Source organism: Manacus vitellinus, unplaced genomic scaffold, assembly GCF_001715985.3.
Source record: "Manacus vitellinus isolate BGI_N305 unplaced genomic scaffold, ASM171598v3 scaffold_25_pilon, whole genome shotgun sequence".
In the NCBI taxonomy this organism is placed as follows: Eukaryota; Metazoa; Chordata; class Aves; order Passeriformes; family Pipridae; genus Manacus; species Manacus vitellinus.
Window position 1 is genome coordinate 1,236,761 of NW_021939882.1, and position 19,466 is coordinate 1,256,226.

General features: G+C 40.7%; 1 protein-coding gene across 3 annotated transcripts in view; it reads left to right on the forward strand.

Moving 5' to 3' along the window:
• Positions 1–19,466, forward strand: part of SGCD (sarcoglycan delta) — a 321,287-nt gene that overhangs the window by 246,463 nt on the left and 55,358 nt on the right. For all 3 annotated transcript variants that reach the window (XM_029960163.1, XM_008931808.3, XM_029960164.1), the window contains exon 4: positions 4,562–4,663. In XM_029960163.1, the coding sequence (XP_029816023.1) occupies positions 4,562–4,663 (102 nt within the window). The remainder of the gene's footprint in view (positions 1–4,561; positions 4,664–19,466) is intronic.

Below are 19,466 nucleotides of genomic sequence, written 5' to 3' on the forward strand. Positions count from 1 at the left end.
GTTCTTGACTGGGTTAAGCTGCAGTGTGAGTCCAGCCTGGTCTAATAAAGCTGCCCATGAATGGCAAGGAAAGCTGAAAATTACCTCTGTCCCTATGTGAAAGCAGTTCAGGTTGGTGTGGTCAGTCCCACTTCCAGGTATTTATCATAGAATTGCAGAAATGTTTGGGTTGGGAGGGACCTTAAAGATCATCTAATTCCAACCCTCCCCCCCTTCCATTAGACTAGGTTGCTCAAAGATGACCTTGAACACTTCCAGGGTTGGAGCAGCCACAGCTTCTCTGGACAACATGTGCCAGGACCTCACCACCCTCACAGGGAAGAATGTCTTCCTAAAATCTAATCTAAACCTACTCTCTCTCAGTTTAAAGCCTCTACCACGGCAGTTACATCTCTTTGGTTAGGTTGGCTGTTTTTTCTTATTCTGATAACTGAATCTCTCTGCTACCAGCCATACACTTAAAAAAAACCAAAAAATTAAAGTAACCCACAACTGTTAAAAAGTAAACCAAAACCAAACTGGGCTTTAGCCACTTGTATGGCCACATTGCTACCCAAAAGGCAGAGAGGAGCCTTGATGATCAGATGGCATCAATGCTGGGCTGTTCCCCTAACACTTATACCATCATTCATAATTAGCTGTAAAAATGAATTGCTTCTCGGGATACTAAAAAAAAACAAATTCCCTTCTCATTGAGCATCTCCAAAATGATGTTTATGTTATTCAGGATTACTCTCCCCTTTCAACCCAGAGCAGTCAGCAACAGCACATACATTTTTATGGTTGTCCAGTACAAGGCATTGCATAAAAAGAGAGAGGGCATAGATGATATAATTGATGTGAAAGTTTTTGCCATGTCCTACCAAAAAATGGAATAATTCAAACAAGGTGGTAATGGAAAGTTCCTGACTCTGTGCTTCCTGTTTGGAGCTTTCCTCCTAGGAGCTCCCACAAAGCTGGCTTGTGCCTGTGCAGTAAAGTAATTCACTCTGCCGAGGAGTCTATTAATAAAAAGGAGAGAAACAATGATTGTCAGATGTTAGAGTATCAAATAATCAATACTGGTGGGTTTTTGTCCTTATTCACAAGCAGTAGAGTGGCAGAAAAGGATATATACCAATCACAGACACAATGTTTAATAAAACATTTTGGTCTTTGTCACTCTAGGCAGTTTTCTGCTACATTTTATAGGTCACAGTCCGTGAAATTTCATAGGAACTTTCATATATATTCTCTGTAGCAGAATATGACATTTATTTGTTATTAAACCATATAATTTAGGGAGGATGAAGATACTTTATCCAAAACAACTTGTGAAGTAGTCTTTCACACAGTGATATCTCTCTAATGTATCTGTATTTTGGGACCTCTATATAATTCTGCAAGCTTCTTCTTATTTTTTTTAATGGGAAATAATAGATGTATATTATTTTATAATGACTGTACAATAAGAGGCCACGATACTTGTTGAACTCAGGTTACAACCTTTGCTTGTTTTTTCACCTGCTGACCCAGACTGTCACTACAAAAACTGTCAGCTTTAATCATGAGAAACATGAGCAGCAGCGAGTTAGTCATAAGTCAGTGCTAAGCATTGCATCTGCTCCCAAACACCAGGGAGGTCAAGACAGGACATCTGGTGGGTGCAGCTTTTATTAATTCTGGCGGCCACTGGAGGAAGGAAAGGTGAGTGGGGATTGGAGATTGAAAAGAAAACATGGGGAAACACCTCTTTTTCTCCAACCCAGTGGCTTTGTAAGAGAATACACCTGCTTTAATTAATCAAATGTGTTCGTGATGTTTTGGTTGTAGTATGTTGTCCCATAGACCTGATACCTCTCTTGGGGTATATAGGACCTGCTGGCTGTGAGCTAAATGTGTGTTTTTAATATAATCATATGTATCATTATGATAGAACATAGTTGTGAGCCATCAAAATTTCTGGTTTGCCACAGCTTGGTGGTGACTTGACAAGTCCCTTTTTGTCCATAGGTCCACATTACTGGTAAAGTATTGCCCCACTTCAGCTCAGGAGCAAGCCCTGGAAATGGTCAGCATTGCATATCCACACAGGTGGTCATTCTTGCAGCTGTATGGGACACATACCAGCTTGCCTGACCTGCCACTTTTCTTAAAACCAGAGAAGACACTGCTATGTGAAAGCCCTCAAAGCTTGTAACCTTACTGAAATATCTACCTTGAGAAAAAAAAAATACAGGTGTTTTTTTTTTTAGCAGCCCAAAACATGTGAGGGTCTGCAGATAGCTGTAATAATTCCTGCTCACTCGAATCGCAAAGCACACCGCTATTAAAATTTAATCTGGGTTTTTTTGGTGCATAATCACAATTCACTCATTTTCCTCCATCCTTTTGTTTGAAATAAATGAACCCCTTCTGTGCCACCACCAACCCAGAATTCACAAGCCAATATTTTCCACCCAGGCCAAGGAATGTAGCAAGTGGTGTTTTATGAGCCATCTCTCATTCCCTCTCTTCAACGATCCGTAGCATTTTCAGCATATGTCTCTCAAGTTTGCCTACAGCTTTCAGTTCAAAAGGAGATGACAGCGGTCACTTTATCACCCAGCGTCACCTTTGTTCGTAAGACACCACACTCTGGCAAGAAGGATTTTAACTTGGCAGAGAACTGCCTGGGAATGGTACTTCTTGGAACAGGAGAACCTCTGGCAAGTGACCAGTGTCACTGCCGAGCTGTGAGATGTCTTTGATTCTTATCCCTCCAAATTCATGCCTTTTGGCAGTAGTTCATGGAAGTCTTTCTGGGTTCTCCATTCACTTGTAATGACGGTGATTCCTCTTCTGGTGCTGGAGGTGCACTCGCAATGGGAGAGAGAGGGAGTAGAGAGGTGGGAAGGGGTTTTGCAGATGAATTAGAAAGCATGCAAGATGTATATCCAAATACATGCAATTTCCCTGGATTTTCCAGGTCTCCTCTTGATCTTCTTAGGGCTCCTACCCAAGTGCATTCCACTTTCCTAAAAAATCCCTGAAACAACTGAGGTGCTTGTGTTACTCTCCAGTCCTAGTGATTTCAGGCAATTTTATGCTAAAAGGTGTTCTTCAGACCATCTTTTTCTCAGAAAAACAACCAATTTACCTCAATCCTTGCAAACTTTAAAAATGACCCTGAATCTTAGAAACAGTACCTTGCATTTGATGTGGTTTTGATTATGGATGTACCTGTGCAATTCTCTACCCACACCATGCTTCTGTCACACACACACCTTTCTAAGCAATTATAACCTAAATGAAGGTAAATCCATCATCTTAGTAGAAGTTAGAGCTTTCATGTGTCAGAGGTGAAATATATTTTGGTACAGTTCTGCTCTGTGCCAGTGTGTCCATATACCTGTCTTATTGCATTAAAAAAAGAATGACAACAACAACAAAATAAGAAAAACTCATAAAAATTTGACACCTTTTCTTTGCTCTTATGGTTTTTCAGATCTTTCATTACATCTTGCACAAACATAGGTAAACAATTTCTAAAGGGGCCATTTGCAGTCATCTCTTGGGGGCCAAGAAGATTTTTGCCATGGAAGTGCAGGGTGCAGTAGAACTGTGGAGCCTGGGAGGGCTGGGGAGAGGGTGGGGACTGAGAGCTACAGCTGTGGAACTGGGACTCAACAGAAGCCATCAGTCACTTAATGCCTGGCCAATGGTCTTTGCAGTGGTTGGTTGAAGGGCATGGGAATGACTCAGAAGACCCAAATATTTGAATGCAGAGGTTCAGATTGCTGGGATGTCCTTCGGATGTGCAAGGAGCAAAGTGAGGGCTCCCATCCTGAGCTGATCACTGAGGGAGAGAAAAGCCAGAAATTAGCCCAAGACAGGAGAGCAGCCTTATTCCTTTTGTATCATTACTTCTTCCAGAGGGAATATTTGCATAAATGTATATTCCAATAAAGCTGTGCAGCATCTTAACAGTATTGAAAGCACAGAAAGACTGTGACACTTGAAAATAATCAGTGTGATTCCACATCTTTTTATTGTAAAGGCTGATAGCCCTAAAGAAATCCCACCAAAGATTACATGTTTTGCAAAGATTTCCCCAAATAACAGGGGTAAAGTTCCCTACCACATTTTATTGCAATACTGCTATGCAGCCAAACCTTATTTTCTTGATTCAGTGGAATCACATATTCTCTATATGGAGTTTGGCAGAATTAATCACACAGTCTTTATATTATTTGCTATGAATGAGAAGGTATATTAATATACAGGCAGACGGTGGATATTACAGTGAATAGTTTCCTGTTAACACAGAGCATTGCTGCATCTCTGTGAGCAGAGAATGATTTAGCTTAAAGGAACATCTTTCATCTGTGTAAATGGTTTACTGGGGGGCACTGCAGATTGCTCTGAATAGAATTTTTTTTTTCACAGAAACCGAGCGACAAGGATAACAGAAGTAATTGCATTCTCTAGTGCCTCCCAGTGCTATATGTGTTATCTTCTATGGAAAAAAATCAGCTATTGGCAGCCTGGTGAATTTAGTAATTGTAACTAATGGGGTTGTTTCTTTTTGTCTGTCTTTCAGGATGGAATGGGGAACCTGAGAATCACGGAAAAGGGTCTGAAGCTTGAAGGAGATTCAGAATTCTTGAAACCTCTTTACGCCAAAGAAATCCGGTCAAGACCAGTAAGTTTTTGGGAAGGGAATAAGCACATTTCTGTAGCCCTAACAGAAAGAAACCAAAAAGTGGCAGGGTAATGTCATTATTGGATAAATTACTTTGGCCATTGGCCACTTTATACAAATGCAATTTGAGGAGTGAGGCAATGGGTGTCCTTTGAAGATTTCATTCAGGTACTGTATCCTCTGGGCAGTTGCAAAGTTGATACTCGTGGGTTTGGTTTGTGTAAGCTACAGTTAAAACATTTCTAGGACCTCTGAGGTTTCACACTGTCTTTTGCCTTCTTTTGAGATATATCATAAACAAACCTCCACTGAAGGACCTAATATTTCTATTAGGTAAGAAAGGAGATATTAGAGGCAGAGGGATGGCAGGTAGTTCTGAAATCCAGCTCTCTTTTTACTGGTTATGCCTTTTCTGCAGAGAGCAGAGAGCTGATGTCTTGGCACAAGGGCCTGACCTGTTGTTTGTTGACTCAATGAACCTGTATTATGTGCTCAGTCCTATTTTATGTTGTTTTAAAATTATGTGCAGTTAAAATTCAGTGCTGCTAGAAGTGACTGTGCAACAAAAGTGGCAAGAATGTTAACAACTGAAAATGAGAAAAAAAACAAGTGTGATTGCAATGGCATTTTCATAGCAGCACTTCATTTACTGTCGGTGACTTTTTCTAGTGCAATCCTGTTTGTCCTGAGCAGCTTTAAAATAACTGAAATGACTACAGAGAGTTTCCAGGATCTTCCTCAGAAGATATCATCTGTCTTATTTCCTGATCTAAAGTGTTAATTTGAGTCAGATACCAACCTTCCATTTTGATAACAATGGCAGATAGCTAATTAAATAAACTTAACATCCTTTTATCTTAGCATTTCAGTGCTCTTGTAGAAATTGGAACTTGTAGCATAATGAACACAACAGCCAATATAATATCCGATTTAATTATTGAAGGTTGTAACCTCTGCATGATGGCTAGGAATTGGTTTGAACAAGCATAATCATTTAGGGAGAAAACTTAGTAAGAAAACCTTCATATCTCTAAATGTTTTCATCCCTGAATTAAAACTGAACCATAAAACCTTACATGTCAGGTGCTTTTCAACATAAGATGTGTGGGAACCAAGTGCAGCACTTGGTTTGATAAATAGACTGACAAATTGCTACTTACATTTCTTTTTCTCTACTTACGTTGATGGAAATAATATTTGATTATTAAGAGAACTAAGAACTACTCGCTACTGGGGAGTTTACTGTTTTCATATTACCATATTGATCTGCATTTTCATACATCAGGCACTACAAAAGGTGCCCCCTTCCTAAGGTTGTGAAAATAATTTCCACACCATTGACAGATTACTGAATACAAGGAACAAGAAGTAGAAGGTAATGCCTGTGTGCGTTCCTTGCTTTATCCCCTATCCAGGATTATTTTTACTGTTAGTGGAGAAGGTTTGATCTACAGTCTAGTGAGCTGGAGCATCCCTGCAGGCTTCAGTAGATGAGTCCTGGGAACTGTATTAATTATATAGTTACACAAACCATGTGTATAGTTTCTCTGACTTTTCACTGGAATAAACTGGATTAGCCTGTGCTGGCTTTCCGGCTGCTCGTGATAACTCTGGAATTACTGTTGGGCTGGGGGCAACAAGAGTGATCCTGTTGCTTTCAGACAACTGATTTATTGTGCTGTATGTGAATTTGGCTTTCTGAAAGCAAAGGAAAGTGTTGCAGTCAATCGAAGTATTGTAGTTATAGAATATTTTAAAATACTATTAAATATTCAACACTATATTTTTTTAAAGAACAGTAGTATGACCAAGTGTTGTCTTGGAGGGAAGTGTGCCTGCAGCTCCTGAACCTGATGAATATTGTTAAAATAAAGTGCCAAATTCAGCACTCAGTAACAGCTGAACATCCATACTAATTCCATAGTGATCTTCTCTGGGTTTTCAGAAGTGCATAATGCAGCTTTAAATATGTGAAGCATAACAGCAACAATATGACAAATAACAGCAAAGAGCATCCCAGAAATAATCTGACATAGACAATTTTTCATATGTTTAATGAAACAACCTAAGAGTTGTGTACAGTAATAAGTAATGGTTTCATATAAGTTCCAAAGACTTTCAGATGCTGGTTATTTATAGAAGAATTTAATTTTAATTTTTTTAAAAAACACAACAGATTTAACTCAGTGTTGTTCTGTGTTGTGGATAGAGGAGTGTTGGTGCTGCCAGGGAAGGGAAGCAGAAGAATCACTTTTTGTATTAATGGCTGCAGTCCCATCACCTCTGTGCAGTGGTTTTCCCACTCGTGTGTCTCTGTGGTGCTGCTCCTCATGCTGCCCTGCTGTGGGCAGAGCTGGGCAACCCTGCCAAAATATCTGCAAAACGTGAATGTTGATTATTATTGAAGGCCTGAATTTGTCACTGCTGCCTGTTCTCTGCTGCATCTCTGAATTCCCAGGAAGGCAGTAATTACAATAATACACAGACTTGCTTTCCTGGGAGCTGTGCCTTCTGTTTTAACAGTGGTTCTGGATTTCCTCTTAAAAGTGGATCCCTTTTCAAATTAATTTGGCTGGAAGGGAAGATCAAGGTTTAGAGAGGAGGAAAAGCCCTCAAATGTCATTCCATGAGACTGGCTGTGGGAAACCCTCTGAGTTTCTGTAGTTCATGCCTTAAAGAGCCCTAGTAGGTTCTGCTGCTTTTACCACCCTACAGACAGAGTACTTGCACTGAGATGTGCTTCTCATTGCAACTGAGACTACAGCCATGAAGGACTGAATCTGTTGTACCATGACATGCAATCAATAACAACCCAACAAAGGTATCTTTCTGTAAGTCCCTTCAAAAGGGGAAGAAGGATTAGCAGAAGGATTGGACTGATGTGGTTTGGTCCCAGGCCAGAGAAGTGACCATTGAAATCACTGACATGAACTGGCTTCTTAAAGCTGCTTCCAGCCAGTTTCTTTCTGCACCACAGCTGACACCCCCCAGGCTTGCTTTCGTTTTCCCTCACCCACTCAAGAGTGACCCCTCCAAATCCCTCTGTCTTTACACAGAGATGAGGGTCTCTGTTCCTGCTGTTTCCCCATCCTAGTCCTGGCTCAGCAATACTGGGTTTATGGTATGGATTAGAAGTCTGTTTTCAAGAATCAGATCTTGCAAATAACCTTTAGATAAACTTTAGGCTTTGCATGACCCTAAAGTTTATCTGGAGGTTAATGAAAAGTAACTGGTGGTAGCAGTGTTTGCACCCTTGTAGTCTTAATGCTTAGTTTTAAAGAAATGAGATAGATGAGTTCCCTTTTCCAGGAGTGTTCAGAGCATCTTAAACTCCCAGCAGAACATATTGTACACTGAACAGTATTTTCCATGCCACTTGCATGGAACATGAGCATCTTGCTGCCTTTAATTAAGAAGTTAACTGGACCATGAAGTATTACTTGTGTAAATAAAAGTGATTTGTACTTAGTCAAGAAGGTGCATTAGGAATTCTCACATTTCTTTGCTTGCAGATAAATTATGGAGATTATTAAAAATTGGAAGGGTCATCTATAAACCCATCTGTAGCTCAGCTGCACTGTCACTCTCAAAATGTAGCTGTCTTTCTAACTGTGGTAATTTATTGTAGACTATCGTGTGAACCATCTGCTTGCTTATAAATCAGACCAACTTTGACTGAAAGTTGCACACAGCAGCACAAATTGTTAATTTTATGTGCTGGAAAGCAATGGCAACAGTTTAGGGGTCTTCAGTCTTCATTGCCTTAATTGGAATAGAAATTTAAAACTGGAAATTTTCCTGCCTGTGTTGAGATGAGCTGCTAAGAAGCAGGTTGCCCAGATTTAACTTTCTTAGTGCAGTTGGGGTGTTTGGAAGCTTGCCACATCCAGGTCTGCAAGTAACTTAAAAGGAGCAAGACAGAGAACAAGTTATGTGCATTTTCCATTCCGATAACAAGAGAAATAAAATCCTGTGCTGTGATAACACAGGAAAATCCAGTGAATTACTTCTCTCAGGAGCTGTGTGACAACCAATGAGATGATAATCTCAGCTTTAGGAAGCAGAGAAAGACATTGCCATGATAGGATTAGGAAGGGTTTGCCCTTTCAATGTTCATTTCAAGTGCATAGATAGAAAAAAATAAACCTCGGTTTGCAAATGTTTACACCTGGACTTAATTTTTCTTATCCTGAATCCTTTTAAAGACAAGAATATGGATTTGCCTGACAACTTTGACTTTGCTTCAGAAAAAAGCACTTGACTGAGGTCCTGCCTGTTCAGCTCTTTTGCAGGCTCTTTATTGATGGGTCTGGGAACACAGAACTAAACGTGGGCACTAACCTTTCCTGTTTGGTCTCTTCTACCTGGGGGAGTTCCAAGCTCTGTTGTTGAAAAGAGAGATGGCAAAATTCACTGAGCAGATTTTGGGGAGATTTTTAAGTGTGTTTTAGAAGAGATCTCTTATTGTATTTAGATGGTCTCATGCTGAAGGCCTGCTCCCCATTATTTTTAATCAACTGGGGAAAAAAAAGAGTTTAGAAGAAAAATCCTATACATCAAAGGAAAAAAAAAACCCTGAGGCAAAGGACTATGTCTTTTTGTTATTTTCCTTTCTTTGGGTAATATTAGAGGACCCTGTCCTACTCACTGTAGCAGTGAGTGTCTCTCTGAAAGCAGCATGCTTGCTCAGATCATTGGAGCAAACCTGCCCTCATTTGAAGCCATACAAAATAACTAGTGACTCCAGTGGAACTGGGGCTGTCATTAACACTTGGCTGGGATTCTGCAAAGGCATCTGTTTGGTCTAAAAAATTCACAGTTGTGAATTAGGGCTGATAACTGCTATTCCCTTTACTGGTGTTTAGTAAGTTCTCATCAGCATACAAGCTAGACTAGCGAGTGCATGAAATATGCTTGTCTGTCCTTTACATTTTCCCCAGCCAGTATTTGAATGATAGAAAATTTAAAGGAAGCTTTTAAGAGTGATAAGTAATTATTTTGCCAATGTATTTTGCCTCACTATGTTCGGATCTGGAGGAAGCATGCTATTATTTTAAAGCACAGAAGCACTTCTGTAATGGACCTATTCTTTTGTATTATTTGCTCTGCAGGTCTACCTGCCTCCAAGCTAAAAATACGCCCTGAAAAACAATAAACCATGTATTTGGATTAAACAATGACATGTGCCCACAGTGGGGCATACCTGCCTCATAGCCATAAATACATACTTATAAGCAATATAACATACTAATTTAGATAAAAAGGCAATGCAGATGGCAAGATAATTGCAACTTTGTATGAGGTTCAAACTGTGTAGTAGAAATGTAGCTTTCAGGTAGATAGCATGAAAGAAGGCTGCTATTTTTTTGTGGAAGAAAGAATAATTTCTTTCCTTCCTTTGTCAAAGTTTACAGGGAAATAAATGGATATTGAATTAGATCCTGATGATTTGGTCTAGCAAAGTGCTTAAGGGTTTCAGCATGCTCACTGAAACCATCACAGGGTGGAAGTGAAGTTTGTCTCACCATGCTACCATCAGTCAGCAGTCCCTGGGTGCTCCCACCCCCTCTTAGGCCATTGTTCCTCCCAGCATTTCACTATTCCCTTAGAGAATGGATTTTATAGAAGAGAGGAATCTTCTTTGCATATTATGCTGCATACAAGCCAGTGAGAGCTCCTGTCAGCTCATGGAGGTGTTGGTCTCCTGGCATTGGCCTCTGGGGCAGTTCAGCTGCCACTGTAGCTTCAGGTAGAAAACATCTCACTACCTGAGGTTGACTCCTGAAGCACAATAGCTGCAGTCAGGATAGATCCTGACTGCATCTTCGTAGCTTGCTCCTTCTTGATTGATTTTTGGTTCAGATGTTAAGATATTGCCCTAATAACTTGGGGCAGGGGGGAGGGGGAAGAACAAGGTTTCTAGTGATGGCAGAGCCAACAGAAATGAGCTTCTTGTAGCCATGCCTGGCCATCTCCTCTATTCCCTGTAGGGTTTGTTGAGCATTCCTTGTGGCACCACTCCAGATAGCTTGTTAGATTCCATGCCAGTGTGCTTTTGCTATAGATGTGTCTCAGTTTGGTCAGTTTGAGTCTTGCTTGCCTGACAGTGATCAGCAGAGAGGAGAGCTGGCAGTCAGAGGGGGATGCAGTGAAAGAGCAAGTTGCAAAAGGCATCATTTTGGCAGAAGTGTCCTCACCTGATGTACTGATATTTTTGCCATCACCATCCAAAGCAGATTGGAGTCTGCATACAGCAGTAGGCTGTGAGGGTACAGTGGGGTTTATAAAATTGATACATTCTCCTATAATAAATTTCATTCCTAAGCAATGAAATCCAGAGAGCCTACTTCAGACTGAACCTTGGCTGCCCCAGCGCTTTGGGGGCAGTTCGTGGCTCTGTGATATTTCCAGTGTGCTGAAAAGGTTGAAGTTAAGTAAATTTTACAGCAACTATGAAAACATTTCCCTTTACCTTCATAGTGAAATTGGTCAGAAGTCTCTCAGCATTTGAAGGGAATTGTGTAGGCTGGCTGAAGGGGCGTGTCCAATAACACCAGAATTAAACCTTGCTGTGCCTCTTCCTGGTTGGTTGTGCAAGGAGCCACACACTGAGACTGCAACAGGGAACTGAAGTATCCCACTGGCTGCCAAATCATAGTATCCCAAAGAAGTGCAAGAAAGGAAGCTCTGATGTAAACTTTCTGAAATAACTCCACAAGTTGCATTTCAAAATAAAACCTCATGGAGGCTGCCTATGGCATTTAAAAAAGGATTTCATTAAATGTTGCTAACTTGTCATAAGCTCTCTTAAATGGAAGGGTAATGGCTTATAACATTTGTAAGCTTTTTAATTTCATGCAATATGAGCAGTGTAATCAACACCTATTAAAGCCAATCAGCTGTGCCAAGTGGGCTACCTACCTCAGCTTTTGTCTATATTTGTATTATGGCTACATCTATGAACTAACCCTGGGAACATGTTTGTGCTTTCTTATCCTGACATCAGTGGAGACTTTGTGTCCAGAAAACCCCATATGGTCATTGCAGAAGTATCTGAACCCATAAGCTGAATAACCACTTTATAATCAGTAGTTTTCACCTTCTTGTTAAGGGAGTTTGGGCCATGGAGGTGATGTGGACAAGTTAACAGCTTCTGAGCTAAAATGGTCTCTCAATGTATTTTACTTTTTCCCTTTGACAGGTAGAATATCTCTGCTTGAACTGGTTGTGTAAGGAAAGGGAAACTGCCCAGATCATGTGTTTGTTTTGCTGTTCTGATCTGATTCCCACCTGCTCTCCATTTTAAACTTTTGCAGCTGGACTCTGTGGTCATTAAAAACAAGTGATGAGCGTCACAGCTCAAAGTGAGCTCTGGGTTAGGGCTGGGGGCTTTGTGGGCTCTAAGCTTTTGCATTGCATTTTTGCTGTGATCCCAGAAATCACTTGTATTTCAGCTGTGAAAAGGAGGACAGTGGGGCACGAAAAACATGTGTGATTGTGTAGGCTGCATTTGTCTCCCTGAAGTTCAAAGTTTAAGGATTTACCATTTCTAAACATTGCTTCTGACAATCAGGATTCTGGCTGCTTTGGAAAATCTGAAATGCAAAAGCAACTTGCTAATACTAAAAATGAAAAAGAAATGAAACTTTATACAGTATGGGTAGAGGGAAGATAGAGGAAAATAGACAAAGGAAACACTAAAAGACAAATAGAAAGATCCACTTATAAAGAAAAAGAATGTTTTTCTCATGTTTCCAAGAAGCCTCAAAGCAGAGCTTTGTGTCTTTTTACTACAGGACAGCAAACACTTCTGCAACTCTTCTGCTGATCAAAACTAATTTGGCAGGAAAGTTATGTATTTTATGAGGCATGAGTTGACAAGACAAGCTGTGCTGTCATTAGCAAGTGCAGGCACACACAACCGGTTTTACAGACGGCTCAGGTTGTGTGTTCTTTGATTTGCAATAGGAAAGGAAAGTAAGGATTTCCAGGTTTCATTTGCCAGTTGCTATGCCAGTAATAAGAGTTTCTCTGACTGTTTGGTTTCTAAATGACAGATGATGTCTTTGGAGAAAGAAGAACACAGGGAAAAACCAGGACAACTCTAAATTTGCTCCTTTTTCTTTTAGGACAAATTGGTTGAGAGTCTTGGGAAAACTGACTTGCTGCTTTTGAAAGAAAAAATTATTGTTTCTTTAGCTGTTAACATCTTCCTGGTTGCAACATCTTTGTTTCTGATCTCTGTTTCTGTTTGCTTGAGGTTGTGCCTGGCCATCAACTCCTGGGGCAGTAAGGGGCAGTCCCACACCAGTGTTAGTGGCACAGTGTTGGAGTGCAGAACACTGCTGTACATGTGTGATAAAAATGGCTATAGCTAGTCACAGAGTTAGACATTCTGACTTGTCAGTAAATCATTGATTGGCATTGACTGTTCAACCAGATATTTAATTATGTGCATAATTTAGACATAAGTAGTTTCACTGACATGAGTAAGGCTATTCCCATGCCTAGAGTTGGTTTTTTGCTGCATATGTCTACATGTCTATATGTACTGTCTATATGTAGTGTATGTGTGTGGCAGAGCAAAGCCACTGGTGGGAGTTCATCCTGCTCAACTCTGTACAAACATGGAACAGAAAGAAAACTCAAGGTGTTTTAGCTCACAGTATGTCTTCCTTGTTCATCCTTCAAGCACAGTCCTTTTTTGCCATCCTTACATAAAACAGCAGGAGATTCCTCACTTTTTTTTCCCTGAGCAGGAGTGGAGCTGAAGCCTCCATGGCTTTTGCCTTCACACCTCTGAGGTTCTGCAGAGTGCATCATCTGTACAGTGCTGCTTTCATCCAACTTCTGCCAGAAACATCCTTTCTAAGGACAGAGACACATCTTCCTTTGGAAAGTTATTCTTTATGGTCTACAAGGGAAAGTTTCGTTTAACATTTATTTCAAATGCAGCAATGCTAAAATTCGATTTGTAAATCATTGTCTGTTTATGAAAATGGTGAGTAAATACATGCCAAGATTTTCACACTATCTTCTTAGTCGGTGTAGGTTACTTTGTTGGATTCTTAATTAGTAATCTAAAACTAGGCAATTAAAATTGCTTTTTTTGACCTAGGATTTTTTCTCTCTTTTTCTTTCCAGCTGCAGCTTGATATTCTTGTTTCTCTATTGATTTAGACAAGGAGTTGATTTGTCATGGGGCATCTAATGAATAAAAGTGATGAATGTCTGAGTTCCGTTTCTCTTCTGAGAAACCAGCAGCAGCTGCAAAAGATTACCTGTGGCCCCATGAATGGGTGGTTATGGATTCAGGGGGAGGCTTACTGTTCACTGAATTATTCATATTCCTCTTCACAGTGCCTAGAAAGTCTTCTTTTCCAAGTATTAGTGCAAACTGAGCCTTCTTGGATGTAATCTGATAGGACTGCAGCCCAAGGCAGCACAGCTGAACAGTAATATGTGTTTTTCCAATGAGAAGCTTTGTAGGATATCAGTATTTAAAAGCAGAGAAACAAATAAAATTACAGACAGTGGGTTCATTGAGGGGAGAAGAAAGGTCACTTGTCTGACAGAACAAGCATCGATCTCCAGCAAGGCTTTCAGTTCTTTAGCCAAAAGCTGTTTTCTTTCTTTTGATTGGGTTGATCAGTAAGAGTGTGAACATTTCATTATTTTTGTTAAAATCCTGATTTTTTTCTAAGTATATATTGCAGGTTAGAAGTACCAAGTGGGCACAGCTGTTCATTACCCTAGAGCAGTTGATATTTTCCTTTAGGCAGATTCACTGTCGTGTTGTACACACAGGTGAAGCCACACAATGAATCGCCAAATAATCCATAATCCAAACACACGCTAATTGCTGTAAAAGGTCAAGAGTATGTGTTCAATTGAAGCTGATTTAGGGTCTTGGTGTCCATGACTGGAAGGCAGCAAGTTGGTGGCATGAGCCTGACCACGTTTCCTCTGATGCTTTCTTTGGTTGTGTGTTCAGAGCCTGTATCCTCCATTTTTTTGCAGAACATCCTTCACTCTTTAGATGAAGTAAAGGCCACATTGGGCAATGGCATGTGTGTTGTCGCTGGTGCTGGCTTGAGAAGCACCTTTGATTGCATGCTACTGTTGCCTCATGCCAAAATATTCTATCTGTATTCTGCTGCCTCTTGAAATCCCCAGCTCCTACTGCAAACTGACCTTTGCTATATGTTTTCTTAACATCCCAACTGTTATTTATAAATTATGAGCCCTGATGTTGGTACAACCTGGCAAAGAAGGAGGCTTTTTGTTTCTGTCTGCAGCATTATCTATTATGCAGCATTCTGGGAAGCATAGCTTAGGTGAAGTAGAAGGAAAAGGAAGATGCAGGCAGGACCCTTCCTGTACCCTTTGCTGGTAGGAACCACTCATTGGGTGTTTTCACTGATCAGTTTTGTTCCTCCAGAGTTTTGAAAGAACTTCAGGAATAAAAACACCGGGAGGCAAATGCCTTCTGTTAAAAACCACAAGAGGACGAGCTGCCCTGCTGATTGCCAAAGAGTAATTTGGGTCCTTGGCTTTTGCATGCCTCCCTGTGCTCTGTGTTACCTTCACACACCCCAGTCTCTTTGGCTGCTTTTGCCATTACTCACTATTTCCCCAAACAACTTTCCTGTCTTCTTCCAGGCATGGAAAAAGCATCTGCTGCTTTTCCTGTGAGCCTGACATCTCTTGAAATACCCCTCCCCGGCTCCCCAGTGATGTTGGTTAGAGATGTGTTTTTTGCTCATCAGCCCTGTACCACAGCAATACCCTGTGTTCTCTCCTCTCTTCACCCTGAAGCAGATACTCAGGAGTGTCTGTTGACTGGCAACTGCAAGACACAATCAAATCCCAACACAAAACATCCTGATCCTGCAGTTGTCCCACTGATCAGAACTTTGCTCCTGTGCTCTCTGTAGGTGCATGTGTTCAGTGTAGCGAAGTCCAGCATGATTTAGCATCTTTCCTCCGGATCAGTCCAATTCCATGTCACACGCTTAGCTGCATCTGTCATTTTACCTGTTCAAGTGTTCCATCGCCTTGGCTGTTGGACATTCAGCCTCTCTGAGGCACAGGGAGGTTTGCAGTTGGTGCACAGTTGAGTTGTCTCCCTCTTTGAGACAGTTCCTGTCTGACAGTAACTCACACATGAACTGTTCTGTCACTGCGGTCAGAGCTTGGCCCGTCTGTTTTTTCTTGTAAGGAAGACTCTGTCTAGTCATGTAGACCAACAGAGCATCCTTCTTAAAGCCAAGTATTGATCATTTCAGCAGAAGAAACAGAGTGGTTAGATAAGAGCAATTCAAAACTAGTTTGTGCTAATGTTTCTGTGACCCCATAACCCTGTATCATAATTAAAGCAGATCAAGTTGCTTTGGTATCAGAGGTACAGTCATGGGCCCAGCCTTTCTTTTCCATCCTTCCCGATTTCCCAGATATCCCCCTGCAGGGTTAACTGAGTATATTTCTACAATAAATATTCCCACAACAAGGCCTAAATATGGTTTTCATCAATCATTTTATAGCTGGTTCAAACCTGTCATGCATTTACAGCAGCTCAGGAAAAAAAAAAAAAAGCAGAAAAACCACGAATAAAACCAAGAATTGGAATAGAAAAGCTGAATTTTCTGTCACCAGGAATGGTCAGATGATCTTTCTTTGTGTCTTGTACAGTGGCAAGTGCTCAGTCTCCAATGAATAAATAACTACAGATCCAGGAAATGAGATTATTACTCCCATGAAGCTGTTGGAAAGGAGAGCACTCTGTGCCCTTCAAACCTGCTTCCTGATGCACAGCCCTGCATTTGCCTCTGGTACACAGCAAACCTGAAGGATAGGGCTCGTAAAGAAGAGGCTTTTAATTGCAACAGGAGCCCAGAAACAGAGACTCTTTGATTTCAGGAACATGTCCGGGCTGAACCTTGTCATTTCACAGACCAGATGCTTTGGAGAGAACTCCACTGGGTAATCACAGAAGTGAGGATGGCTGCCTGTGTCCTGCCTCCAGCCCTCACCGTGCTGTAATATAGTTGCTTTTGCAGTGTAATTGCTTTCTCTGCAGGGCTTCTTCCTATTGATTCTGCTTGTGTGGATTTAAATGGTTTGCGGGTTGTAACTAGACTCAAGTTGGTCTGCAACTCCTCTCCTCTGTGCTAGGCAGCTCACGTGGCAGTTCTGAGAGACTTCAGTGATGTCTGGATAGCATCACTCCCTGACCTGCACATATATATTTGATTGGAAAAGAGAGGCTGGATCAGATAAGTTCAGAACATCAATAAATACGTGTATTTTGTTTGATGACACTTGTTCAATTTGAATCTTTTTCCCAGGAAGCAGCTTGTGTTGTGTCATTTTTTCAGCGTGCTGTGTAAATGCTCTGCATCTGCAACTGTCGAGGCTGGTGCCATCCCATAGCAGTGCCATCTGCTCGCTCACAAAGTGCTTTTTGCGTAGATAAAAAATGTGAGGTGTTGCTCATAATTAGGCAAATCACATGCTGTGATCTGTGATTGATTTGATTCCTGTTGCTGGCTGCCTCGCATATGTCTATGTGTCCATAAGTATTGTCTACATATCAGCATATGGATGCAGATGAATCAGAGACTCGTGAATTCTTTTTCCCAATCCAGACATATGGAAATGTTTTCCCTTCTTATTATTAGCAGCAGCTGAATTTCAGTAACACCAGGGGCCTCTGCTGGGATCTTTGCCTGTGTTTTGTGCTGTACATGCATACGTAAGTTGGCACAGCCATTTATAATCTAATACAAGAAGTAAGCGATCCATGACATGCAGCAAAGGAAAGCTATAATTTCAAAGCAATGTTCAGAGATAGCCATGTTATTAGCCTTCTTGGAGAAAAATGTCTGGATATATAAGTTGGTGTTTTGCAGTGCAGTAACAGAATGCCTAAAAGGAGCTGTGAGCACTGTAGAACCCAAGTGTCTCTGCTGAATGCGACTTCTGGAATGTATTGGTATGCTTTTCTTAATTTTAACAGTATGTGCTCTGGAATGTGTATTCACCTCACTGACTGACAAAGATCCTAGTTGTTTGTGGTTGTAGTATGGTCCAAGTAAAGCTGATCATAAGGGAAAGTTACTCAGAAATTAGTCCTTCTGTATAATTATGACATTGTCTTCTAATGTCTTTTGTAGATAGTGAAGTATGATTTACCAGCAGTTTTAAAAGATGTTTAAGGCAGCAGTAGGGGTACCAGAAAGGCCATAAAAATGAAAACACACAAATGGAGGTTTGCACGCTTGACTGGAGTAAAAGTTACGAGCAGTGGAGTAGCTATATAGTTGGATGATTTAGAATACTTGAAGCCTGAGCAGACCTCTCTTCTGTTCTCTCCCTCTCTCCTGTGCCTGCCTACAGTGTGTTTACTTCGGCAGGAGATTTGTCACCACTGGACTGTGATCATAACTAGGACAGCCCGAGGTAGAAAATAGGCTATAACTTAGCACAAATCCATAGTCCCGCTGCTACAACACCTCCTGTAGACGAGGAGCAGATTGGAGCGAGCTGCCTCTGAGCAGCAGCTGCAGTTTGGCATTTCTGCAGAAGAGTTCAAGTAAACTGAAATGGTTAGTGAATACTTGGTTGGTTTTATACTGGAAGGGGTGATCAATGTGCTGTGAACCCAGAACTGCTCTTCTCCTGTTTTAGAGCTATTAGAGTTGCTTGAGTCCAGCTTTGTTTGTACAAGGGAGAGTTGTTCCCCACTGATGCTGAGTTAATCATCAGCACACATTTGACTGACTCTGGTGTAACACTTTTGGGTGAACTCTGAGTGCAGTGAAGTGCTTGAAGCATTTTTGGAATTATTTGGTCATTTTACAAGTTGTGCTGTTCTCTTCATTTCAACTGTCTGAGGGTGTCTTGTGAGAGGACTCCTGGAGCTGAGAATGCTTTAATGCATTGGACTTTCTTCCAAAGCCAGTAATGATTAGTTCAGTCCTACCAACAGAGAAAGTTTTGTGAATGTGCAGCAGCCTTCAAATGTTACAAACCCAGATTTCCCACTCCCATGGATGCTGAATGGAACTCCCAACATGCACAACTGCATGTTATTTTTATGTGTATGTCGGTTTCATCATGTCATCTGTGGTTTTCCTTGTATTATAAGTCAATGAAGTAAAAAAGAAAAAAAAAAACAGCAAAAAAAGTCAAGGCAGATGTAATGTCTTGGAGATTTTTTCAGTGTTGTTTTTAATGTCAGCAGTGATGGTGTAATTTAATTTTCAGAAGTCTCAGTTGCAAATCAGCTGATTGGGCATCTTGAAGAAGCAGCCACTCTCTCAAAGCACTGTGTTCATGAGATTATGACAGGTATTCTTCTAAAGAGAGAAACCCCTAGATTGCCAGAAATAAATCACTTTGAAGGATACAAACTCCCTTGGGTAGCCTTGCAAAAGCAGAACCCAGTCATTTATATCTCACATCACAAACCTGCCTTCTTTGCACTTTAAAGAGAAGAGTCAGAGATATAATTGCTTTAATGGAGCAAAGGGAAATTTATCTTTTGTTTCTGTTGTTATTAAAATGAACTTCAAGAAGTGTTGTTAAAGAGGGGGGTCTGTGGTATTGGACATAAAACTCTAACATGCTCAATCTGTGCTATTAAAATATGTCACAATATTTTCTCATCTTCATTGTACTGTAAAAGGTATTGTTCTGTGAAGGTGGCTGCACCTTGTTTGCATACAAGAAGAAACTTGAATTTATTTTTTTTAAGCATTTGAATGCTTAATAAAGCATCAGAAGTCAGAACACAGAACAC